At 31.7% G+C, this 12,535-nt stretch overlaps 1 protein-coding gene across 1 annotated transcript; it reads right to left on the bottom strand.

Annotated features, from left to right (window-relative positions):
• Positions 1–1,720: 1,720 nt before the first annotated feature.
• On the bottom strand, positions 1,721–12,154 carry LOC119666914 (dynein intermediate chain CFAP94, axonemal). The gene is made up of 14 exons (XM_038076194.1): positions 12,149–12,154; positions 11,155–11,243; positions 10,627–11,065; positions 10,417–10,574; positions 10,269–10,355; positions 10,011–10,210; positions 9,602–9,952; positions 9,388–9,544; positions 8,391–9,336; positions 6,572–7,062; positions 5,647–5,768; positions 4,750–4,825; positions 3,591–3,966; positions 1,721–1,960 (listed from the first exon to the last, which is right to left on the bottom strand). Exons 1-14 carry the CDS (start codon positions 12,152–12,154, stop codon positions 1,721–1,723), a joined length of 3,738 nt encoding a protein of 1,245 aa, XP_037932122.1.
• Between the last annotated feature and the right edge of the window lie 381 nt (positions 12,155–12,535).

The raw sequence follows: 12,535 nt of genomic DNA, 5'->3' as shown, positions 1-12,535 counted from the left end.
TTAAATGTTTAAGAGTTGAGTGTATAGTATTAAGTTTAGAGTATGTGTAGTAGTATATGTATTAAAATTTTACACAAACCAAAGTGTACGGAAATATATTTGCTCTGCTGTTTATTGTAAGGATTCTGCAGTACTAAAAATCGCATTAAACTGAAAATTTAATAAAAAAAAAAGTTTTTTATGACTGCTGCAGTTGATTTTCATGCAACCCTCGCTGTAATAAAATACATTAAGACTGAAAAGTTTTCGGAAATTCTCATTTAAAATTCGCGCGCTGTATATTTTTCGATATTTTAAGTTTATGTAGTTTGGCAGCACTGTCCTTAATTACTATGCCAAAAATGAGCTCGATCTGTCAGACAGTTCGTTTACGGCAGCTGTTGAAACCAGTTCACCTCAGTAGTGCGTTGCGAAATGTCTTCGACGGTCGTACGACCGTCCTGGAAGGCTTTGTACCACTCATAAACTTGAGTTTTCGATAAAACTGATTCCCCATAAGCCTTTTGTAGCATTCGCAACGATTCTGCACACGAAATTTCGTTCGAAACACAAAATTTGATGCAAACTCTTTGTTCAATATTTTTTTCCATTGTTTTTTTCGCAACGCCCTACTGAGGTGAACTGGTTTCAACAGCTGCCGTAAACGAACTGTCTGACAGATCGCGCTCATTTTTGGCATAGTAATTAAGGACAGTGCTGCCAAACTACATAAACTTAAAATATCGGAAAATATACAGCGCGCGAATTTTAAATGAGAATTTCCGAAAGCTTTTCAGTCTTAATGTATATAATAAAATATATTTACTTTTATTTATTTGTGCAAAACGTTGGAGTCAACATAAAAAATATAAAATAATTTTTCAATTAAAAATAAAATAAAATATTATAGTCTTGTCAAATTGAAGCAAATGCCATCACGTCCTTCAAACATAATTAAAAATTACAATTTATCTTTTTTCACTGTTTGTCTTTGTATCTTTTGTTGAAGAAAAAGTACTACTCAGCATGTAATTAACCAAATTTTTTAGTTGAAGCATAGGCAGGCACGTTTCACAGCAGATGTTGTTCATCCAACCAAGTTCATCAACATGAACGTTCTTCCAAATAATGCCAACAGCGGTAGCAGTAGCTGTAGCTGTAGAAGCAACAGAAACGGTACAAGTGAAAGCCTTGAATTTTGTTATTTTTCATTTTTTTTTTTGGCAAATGTATGTCTTCAAGTAAAGTAAATTTATTTACTTGCAGTTTTTGAAACTTAAGTCATAATGTGAAGTACGCGGAGGTTAAGTATATGTACGCGCTAAGTTGAGCTGTGTGCTACATAAATTAATTATACATGCCTCCATACTACGAAACAGCTCCCAAAGCAGATAATTGCTCCTTGTTATTTGTCAGAAAATGTGCGCTCAAGCAATAAAATAACAACGTTAAACTGCAAACTTTAATACTTTCACGTTAACTTATTTACGACTATTGAAAAAAACTGAATACTGAATACTGAATACTGAAAACTGAACACTGAACGCTGAACGCTGTTAGCTAAGGACTAAGGAGGAGTGAGCACTTAAGTGCAAACAGAAATTCAAATAGAGAAAAATCAAGTTGAGAGTACAAAAGAAGTCACGTGAAATGTTTGCTTAATACTTTAATGTTTTACTACTACATATAACATATATATATACACATATATATATATGTATAATTTGCGGTTTTCCTTTTTCTAACAGAAGCTCAGAGGTCTTATGGCCATTAATATGCGTGCAACATTATCACGCAATACGGGATCCATTGTACGCTGCTTTTCGAGGCTGCTGGGTAGAGCGTGCACTTGCGAAAGTTGATATAAATCTGCATAATACTCCATGCCCGGAATGCCAGTTGCATTAAAACTTGCAGAGACTTCAGTGCAATCGATTATGGCCGTCTTAAGCGGTGTTACCAAAAGCGTCGAATGATTAGGCTAAGGGAAAGAGATAAATGTAGAGTATTAAATCTTGATAAATGGTTGTAGGTGGGTGGCTTTAAATAATAAAAAAACAAAAGCAGTATAAATTATATTCCTGCATAAGAAATTTATCGACAAAATTACTATTTAAAGGAGATGTTTAGCTAAAACTTTTTAATAATAATAATAAACGGTGTAAAAACATATGTAGTTCATTTATAGCTGTTTTTAACATTTTTTTTTTAAGAAAAATTAAAATATAAATCCAAATTAAAGTAAAAAAAAAATAAAAAAGTATAAATAAAATTGTTTTTTGCCAAGAAAATTTTATATTATACGAGGACTGCTTGATAAGTTGATGATAAGTGCAGTGTATGAATAGAATTATGGATAGAAGAATATTTTTTATTCACACTATTCATTTTCAGTTTTATAGTTGTCACGATATCTAATTTTTTTCATTCACTGAAAAGTAAATCTCTTTAAAATGCTCCAACTATTTATTAGAACGAACGACTATGTTAGATATCAATTGAAATATCCAATAAACTATAGGTATTATTAAAATTGGAAATAAATTGAGATCTGGTGAATGAAATGAATGTGGTAGTAGCTTTTCTTAAAAAGAAAGAAAAATAATAAAGTTTTATTTTACACCACAAGATAAATCTAGATTAGTCCAGATAATAGAATTTAATTGAAATCTGGTGAATAAAGTGGATGTGGTAGCAGACACGTCTCTCCAAAATCTCCAAACTAATTTTTTATCTCTAAAAAAATAAAAAAACATTATTTTACAAGCGTAAGTTCTTATTAGTTTACATGATGAGTAGGTTCTTCATGCTCGTAGTAAATTAAATAAAATTTAATTATTTCTTAGAGAAGCTGGTACCATATTTACCTTAACCACAAGATTTCAAACTATTTCTATTAGACTAATCTATATACTAATGATTAAATAGAATATCATTATAGTAATCATTATAAAATAAAATCATGGTTTCTTCATTTATAATTTAACCAATCTCAAATCGTCACATAATATCGTCCTGATATTGCTTTGGTCATTTTATAGATTTCAATCATAGTAACATCATATATATCATATATAACAGCAGCCATAACCTTTTTCGCTAATTGAACTATCGTCAGCTTTTTTGACATAAGTTCATCTGGCGAAGATCATAATATCGACTGGTTTTTTGCTTTCTGTAGCAAAATAGTTACACCCCATGTCTCATTTAAAGTTATAAGTGATTACACAGATACACTGTAAAGCTAACACTATACTGTGTAACTGTCACTGATACTTTGTGTCCGCACACAAATAAATCTCTCTGACAATATTTTCATAAGCAAATGCTTTTGTAAAGCCAACTTTTTGAGATATAAATTATGGAAAGAAATTTTGAAAGAAATTATCGCCATGTTATAGTTTTATTTTGTAGTAAATTATCAGTCAGCTCACGTAAACTGCAACAACTGCACATATTAAAACTAATACAAAAAATTTTAGTTTCTAGTTTGAATAAAATCAATTTTAAGAATTAATTCTAATAAGTGAAAAGAAAAGTATTTTATTACCCAAAAAGCAATTAGAACGTGAGAAGTAATTTTGCTCTATATTAACTACTTCCTGTCTTACCACTTTTCTATTCTCGATTAATTCACGTAATAATAAAACGGCCGTACGACTTCCGGCTAACAAATTCCATCTGGACCAACTGAAATTATGCGATAATGCCAATGTGGACATGCAGACATATAAATGCATTTCCATGACGTAGTTTTTTTCGCAGGAACCTTCTGTATAACAGAATGCATCCTCATCTGGAAATATGTCCACAGCTGATGAGATTAGTGTTGCTTTTAAATCGGCTAACGAAAGTGTCTTGCCAATCATATCATTTATAGCGTCAGTTGTGCCACCCTGAAAATTGTTCATGCAATATCCTGCGGATGTAATGGACATATCAAGGCTAACAATAGATGCGGTAAAGCTGAAGAGCACCGAACCGGGGCTGCGAGGTAACAAAAGCGTTGAATTTATAATATGAGATTATGGTTTATGCAATGTGGGTTTTTAACTGCAAATATGTAAATGTGTAAATATGTGCAAATATGTACAAATATGTGTAAATATGTACAAATATGTGCAAATATGTGTATATATGTGCAAATCGTCATATGCATATATATGTGAATTTGTATTGTTATTGCTTGTATATATAACAATTGTGTATGTATATACGTATGTATGTGTGTATGTGTGTGTTAATTTTATGGCGGCCGTAAAAATATGCGCCATTTTGTTGCGGAATTGTATTGTTTAATTGAAATACCAGCACTGAAAGTTGGGAATTGTTTTGCGGTAACCAATTTCCACATTATGCTCGGCATAATAAAAAGGTGTAAATTTTAAAAAAATTATTGTATTTTTATTTGTTAATTTTATGAACCTCGATAATATGGAATTCAATTTTATTTAAATAAAAAAATAAACATAATTTATGCAGTATATTTCATGGTACATAAATAATTATATTTACTGCTTAATGTTGCGAATTGATTTTAATTTTATTTAAACCTATTTTATATATTTAACTAATGTTTTTTTAATTGGCATATATGAATAATAGATTTTCTAAATTTTATTAAATTAACTTTAATTTGTTTATTATATGTGGCAAAGATCAACATATATTTAATTAAAAATTCATTATAATTGATATATTTTATTTACTAATCGAATAAATATTTTTTGTTATTTTAATTTAATTTATATTTTCATTTAAATAACTTACTTTTTAAAATCTGGTTTGATTTCCCATGCCTGGTATGGCATGTTGCTGTATCGATTCAATGCAAAACCGAAAATGCCTTGCATTTTGCATTTTGCAATTCCATTCGATTCAATTTAATATTGAAATCAATACCGTTGAGGACAGCAGTTGCGGATATCATGACGTCGTCCAAATTCACAAGTTGTGACAGCAAATAAACAATTAAGTAAGTATAGATTGACAAATGCTGTAACTCAAGTTGACAATTATTCGCAACGAATAAATAAATAAAATTGCAAACAAAATCAACAAACAATATCAACAACAACACTACGTATGGTACAAATGAAAAGCAATTCTGTTGAAAATTGATAGAGATGATAGAGATGCGATGGCAAAGAGATTCCTTTAACAGGCATGTCAAACCTAAAGCTACGTGTCCCAATCAGATTTTGTCATAAAGTCAAAAGGGCATTTGGAAAATGCGAAGATAGCAGTTGTATTTCATAAAGTTACATAGAGCAGACTATTGTCGACAATAAGTTAATTAATCGAGAAAAAATATTAATTCTAAAATTATTTATTGATCATAAATTGGAACATAAATTTTAATGATATTGAATATTTTTTGGTTTTTTACTATGTCTATTAAAAGTATTTCTGTCAAAATTTTGGTTTTTTCTAAATTTTAAATTGGTTCCCATTTATATTATTAACATTCTCATAAACAAATCCATTTCTTTAATTTTTCCTTATTAAATATTTAATTAAATTTTAATTAAGTATTTAATTTATTATAATTTACTAACACCTAAGTCATTTCGAAGAGATGCCCATGCCCTATTAGTTTGCCATGCCCTATTAGTTTGCCATGCCTGTGAAAAAGTATATATAGTACTTTACACTGAAATGACCTACCTAAACGTCCAGTACGAAACTGTATCGAGAGCTTATCTTCATTGAATTTGGTATCATGTACGTCACGCGTACTCCATTTGCCTTTTGTCAATGCGATGATATTTGATATTTTCGATTTTTTGCTGTAAGTGGAACCAGTAAAAGCAAACCAATGTTAAACAGAAGCAATAAATAAAAGCCATATATACATATATAATATAACAATATATTGATAAATATAAATTATTTGTAAATATGATGCATGCAAACTACACTGGCAAGAGCAATCGCATATGAAGACTCAATAAAATGCGTTATTTATATGAAATGCTATCAACGAGGATAGAGCATAAAATATTGCAGATATTTTCTATTTAAAATAACTGTGATATATAATTCAATTATATATATGCACTTATTTTCTTCAAAAAAAAAAAAATAAATAAATAAAAATGAAAATACATCAAAAAAGGATGTTAGAGAAATTCAATAAAATGAAATGAAATTTGTTCGTTCTCCTTCCATTGATATAAAATCACAAAAAAATCAAAATCAAATCAAATGCACTAATAATAGAAATAAAAATATCATAAGAAATAAAAGAAAGAAAGTAATAAAACGAAAAATAATATATAAAAGGAAAAGTGGAAAGAAAAAATTCAATTGTTGGCAATTGAAAACAGTTTGCAAGTCGTAAATTACAAAGCAACTCACAATTACTTTCTATTTTTACAACGCTTTGCTCCTCTCCAATTGCCACAAGTGTTGGTATTTTCTTTGCACAATTGCACTTATATATCCACACATTTTCACACACAGTTCCAGTGTTGGGTAACCCCACTATCGTTAAATAAAACTAACATTTGAATACATTTACATATATGCTATGCTCCGCAAGTTTTTTGTATTTATGTATCTATACATTTCACTGACAATTGTCACTTACCCATCATTGTTGTCACTTTCACTTTGACTATGGTGACTGAATAGACCGTGTACATCACCCGCAGACCCACTATTTTCAGCAACACCGCCACCGCCACCACTACCACTACCATCACCGAGCGTATTCAAATTGTCGACAATTTTACCATTTTCATTCGGATTCTCTACATATTCATCATAATCATCTTCATCATCGTATTCTGAACTTTCATCATCCTCTGCTTCCTTTGTGGTCTCTTTACTTTCATTGCCATTCTTTGCAAACATATCGCGTATAAAAGAGATGCCGGTGAAATAGGAGAATGCGGGTTGCATTAGATTTGCTTCGAACGATTTTGCAAGCTCTTCTTCCTCTGTAGCCGCTGCTGCCACCGCTGTAGCGCCTTCCTTCTGTGAACCTTCCGTTGATGTTGTTGGTGTTAACTTTTCTGAAATTTGATTAAGTACCTCCTCCTGTTTCGGTTTTTGCAACTCACACAAGCGTTCTAGGTCCTTTTGATTAGAGATGACAGTGTTCAATTGTGTTTGAAAATATGATAATTTTAATGCGATTTTTTGTAAAATTTTTTACGATAAGAATGTCATTAATTTTTATATTGCAAAAGTAATTTTCACAGTTCAAAGCATTGCGCAATGTTCAGAATTTTTAGCTACAAGTGAGGGCGTTCGGTAAAGATTTTTTAACTTTGATATGGTAATTTAAAATGTCTTTCACTTAAGTTAGAATGTGGGAAATATTTTTTGGAATATAATTTATTTTACTTAAAATATCATATAATTTAAAATTTGTAGCATAACAAGTACTATAAAGAAATAAAATTATTACCAGCACTTATTCTAAATTAATTACGAATAGATATAAATAATATTTCCATAGATTTGGGACCGCAATTTATATATAGTTATTTTTGTATTGCAACTAATAGCAATTGCTATCTATTATATATGTGAAAGCAGCTTATATTATTCATTACATATTGTAAATAAATAGCCAAATATACCACAAAAGCAATCTTTATGGCATATGTGGGGGCATGAAAATAAACATTCGAAAATATGATGAATTAAGTTACCGCAATCCATTCGGTGAAGGATGTGTCGTATACATATACTCTTAATAAGAGAAAACGATTTTGTAGTACCATTTTGAGGGCCTAGCCTTCTCATTACCCATTAATAGGCATTATAGTCATTCAGTTTTATAGCTAATTTGTACATATTTCTGATAAGATATTTTTGCGAATCCAGTCAAATTGTTTAAATCGGAATTGTTCATTATCGGAAGAATTCACATATATTATAACCCCTAATTAGGTTTAACTTATTAATATGGAGGTACAATATGAAACATACTATTGCCATTGCAATTGCTATCGCTAATGCTTTTTTCTTTCTTCTCTCTCTCTCTTCTCTCTCTTTCTTCTCTCTCTTTCTTCTCTCTCTTTCTTCTCTCTCTTTCTTCTCTCTCTTTCTTCTCTCTCTTTCTTCTCTCTCTTTCTTCTCTCTCTTTCTTCTCTCTCTCTTTCTTCTCTCTCTCTTTCTTCTCTCTCTCTCTTTCTTTTCTCTCTTTTTTTCTCTCTACTCTGTCTCTCTTTCTTCTCTCTCTCTTTCTTTCTCTCTCCCTTTCCCTCTCCCTTTCCTTATCTCTCTTCACTTCTCTTTATCTTTTTCTTTCTCTGGTTATTGCTATTGTTGTTGCTAATACTATTCCCATTGATATTAATTATCATTGCAATGACAATGATAACAATATCAGAAAACTGACATACTTTTATTGTAGTGTGATGTTACTTTCGGTATTCGTGCATGGCATAACTTACCTCAATTAACTCTGAAAACATGTAAGTTTTCTTAACTTCCTTTGGATTGTCTTTCTTTTCACTATCACTTCCTTTCGATGATCTTCTATATTCAGATTCACTACTAGCCTTACTGGTACTCTTACTATAACTGCTTACCACACTTTCAGTCTTTCTTCCATTTTCCACACACCTACCATTGCCATTACCATTCTTCTGATCATTGCCATTGCCATTAACTTTGCCATTTTGATGGCCATTAGTTTTATTGACTTTAATATGACCATTTCCATTCCCAGCAACTACTGTTTCCTGTATTTTTTGTTCTTCACTCATTTGTCTTTCTAAGCTTAAAATATCTTTTTGATTTATTGGTAAATCCTTAAACTTCAACATTTTATCAAATTGGAAACGCGGAAACAATTCCCTCGGCTCATTGAAATCCAAAAACTCTTCATTAATGCGTATGCCATGTATGCTGTCATATGTCGACTTGTGTTCGGTGGATTTTATTATGTCCTTACCACAAGAAGCAACAGAATGATGACGAGCAAAAAACAAAACTTTGGGTTGTCTGCTATTATCCTTTTTAAGCGTAACACAATCGATGCCTGTATTTAAGTGTACATTGAAACCGTATGGCAAGCGTGGCACTACGAAATCCTTGAAAAGGCTATGAATATCGATGTCACTTGGTATATTCAACATATCAAAATCAGTCACTTCATGCACCGTTGCTCTTGTGGGCGATTTTTGTGTGCTACGTTTACGTTGCTTTGATGGAAAGCGAGGTGAACATTTAATGGGACTAGGATTGGTAAATGTTGACATTGGTGTTGCATGGTCTGTTGGAGTTGCGGTTGTGGGTGGCTTTATGCCTTCGGTAAGATCTGATTCGAGTGTATCAATATAAGTTTCCCAACGGCATGCAATGGGTGGTTCAAACCAGATGACAGAATCGGGTAATCTGTTAAGTCAAAGTGTTAAATGTATGGGATCATTTGGGAAAATGACTTACTGTAATGTGACCAATGCCAGTTTATCCAAAGCAGCTTCAATCATGCGCATCTCTGCTTCAATTTCTTCCGGTAAGCGACGTACACCAGGTTGCACTGGTGGTGGTGGCTTATACGTTTGAAAAAAGTCTTTGTGAGTTAAAGTATCAGGTGAAATAACTAAAATGAGAAAGGTTTAGAAACAATTTGTCATATAAGACTTAATGATAACAGTACTTGTACGAATAAAGGAGCGTGCGTTTAGTCTTTTATCTTGCCCGGGTATATCTAAGTAATCAATGCAATAAACGCCACCAATTATACGATATTTTCTTAAATTGACATCAGTTTCTAATAAATTGTATGCGGCAGGTCCAATACTTTGCTTTCTGCATTTATTTAGGTTATCTTCATATTCAGCATAAACTTTGTCAATATCAAAGCTGCGTTGTTTGCGTGGTGAAGATTTCGAATCTATGCCTTCCATAGCATCTAAAGTGAGTGTGGTTTCCTTTGTACATTCGTCTAACATATCCTGAAGTATTTCCTTGCGCTTATGCCATTCACGTTTCGTTTGTAAGAGTATATCTATATTGAATAAATTTGTTATATTTATTTGGATTATGATGAAGCAAATAGATCTTACTAAAAGTTTCTGGTCTGCGTTTTTTTAAATTAAAACTTGTGCAATAATCACTCAAATGATCAAAATTTAACCAAATTCCACGAAGTGCAGACAACTGTAATTGTACCACAGGCGGTAGAGTTATCTCCATTTCGATCATCGGAAAATTGATTTCAATATGTTGAGGTTGTTCACCAACTCGTGGTTTAGGGTTAAGAGAACTGCAAGAAAAAATGCTTAGATGCAATCATTTTCTGCATTTTTTGAATTCTAACAAACATTTGTGCATCCTTCGAGAAAGTCCAAAAGAAGCATTTGAATACATCAGAGGAGTAATCATGTTTTGAAACACCAGGACGATCAATTCTAAGCAGAAGAGAAAATTGAAATGAAATATTACTTTTCAAATATATTTTATTATACAAACTCCATATCACGTTCAATATGCGACATTATCTTATAAGTAAATTCATCCAAATGATCCTTTACAAATGCACGTGTTTCAGTTTTTAGCTGCAATAAATCAGCTAGTATATGAGCAGGTTTTGAATTATCTAACAAGGCTTCATCTAACTCTTCCAATATCTAAAAATATTTATTATTTTATACATATATAAAAATATAAAGCTAAACTGACCCCCAAAACCTCTCGCACTCTTTTCGCATAAACATCACCTAAATTAATCTGTTTCCTTCGCAAAGTAGCTCTTGTCAGATCTGGTATATTGGCATCCTGTGTTAGCAGTGTGCGTTCATCTGTACGTAATAGCCAATTTCGGGAACGTTGATTACGTTCCGCAATGTCTGCACGCCACTGATGTATATATTTCCGTAGATCACTCGGACTGTTTGCATTCGGCAACCCATTGCAACGCATATATTTTTCCCAATCACTTTGTGCATTGGCCTCTGTTTTTATGCCATTGATTTTTTGCTGGACGGCATTAAAGAAATTCATGCTATCCTTAAGCTGTTTACGTCGTTCCTTGTTTTCTTGGATTTCCTGTTGTTGCCTACGTTTTGCCTGCTCCAATTCAACTTGTTTACGTTGTCTTTCCTCTTCAAGTTTCTTCAGTCTACAAGTTTACAAACACATTCATCCGAAACGGAAAATGGAAGTTTTATTTTTAAAAGTTGGCAAAATTGAAAATCCAGCTGTGCTTACTTTTCCTTTTCCATTTCAATACGCAATAATTCCGCTTGTTCAGCCTCCAGGCGTGCCTTTTCCTTTTTGGATAATTTCTTTTTTGGTGGCTTTTTACATTAATTGAAAAATTGGAAAATGAAAATGCATAAATGTAAATAAAATATTTATTTGTTTTTATATGCTTTTGTGGCAAGTACTTACCATTTCTATTTAAGATAATTGCTTTTCTTCCCTTATTGCGCAAATCAAGTATTTTCTTGAATAAAAATATTTTGCTGTTCACTTCTTGACTTCACAAGTCCTGGCAGTTTATGGTGCCGCAAACTGCGAAGTCTTTTGCCTTTATTGATCCAACTTTGCGTTGAAGTATTTATTCATAGTCAAGCTAAAATGTTGCTATGGAAGAGAATGCTTCTATGTTGCTATGTTTATTAGCAACAACCAAAAATAAAGGCAAAAGAAGGAAAATTTTAGCCAACTTTCGGTGCTATGGTTTCAGTCTTTCATTTGTGCAAATCTGCGCTTAAAACTTTATTTTGCAAAAGGCAATTTTCATTTTGCTTTATTTGGCGGCGTCAAAACTTTTGTATACTTTGTGTTGTTTTAATGTTTTATGTGTTCTACTAGCAAAACTTTTGTTGGTCCTTTATTAACGCGCGAGATGTGAATCCAAAACAAGCCTGGAAGTCATTAACAGTATAAAAAGTAGAACTAAAAATAAGAGCGAATATCCATAAACTTAAATTTTTGAAACATAGGTAACATGAATAGTAAAGCTGTTAACACATTTAGTATGTTTAAAATAATTGAAGGATTTTATAAATTAGCTACTTAAAAACCATAAAAATTAATTTTTTGTTCATTAATATAAATTTTATATAAAGAATGTTGTTTCTTTCGTCAAAACGGACGTTAAGAATCAATTTACTATAAAAAATTACAAAGAATAATGATTTACTATATAAGAAAATTAAGTACATAACAAATTAATTGCTATTAAATAAATGCGAACATCCATTTTGCAAGACCTCTCATTAACACAATAGGTCAAGATACTAAATGAATCGCTTTAGATAGCCGGTTCAACCTATCCTGTCGAACCTAAATGCGACCATTAATATCCGAATGTATATTGGATAGTTAGAGAAGAAGAAGACATATGAGGTTGGTTGGTTGGTTGGTTGTAGTGGCAGGTCATAAGATATCTTCAAATGTACCTCAATTAGCGATTTTTCGCCGTTTTGTTATCACATTGCTCGCAAGAACCCTAGTATAGAAAAGTAGAGACTAAATCCATGCCACTGAATTTAGGTAATTTAATAGGTCTTTCATCTTCACCATTGAGCAGTCTAATAAACTATCACAAAAGTATTTTCCTAAGAACCTATATCTTCTGGAT

This window comes from Teleopsis dalmanni, chromosome 1 (assembly GCF_002237135.1).
Source record: "Teleopsis dalmanni isolate 2A chromosome 1, ASM223713v2, whole genome shotgun sequence".
Classification (NCBI taxonomy): Eukaryota; Metazoa; Arthropoda; class Insecta; order Diptera; family Diopsidae; genus Teleopsis; species Teleopsis dalmanni.
The sequence above is the reverse complement of the archived record's forward strand: the minus strand, read 5'-3'. Positions and strand labels throughout refer to the sequence as shown.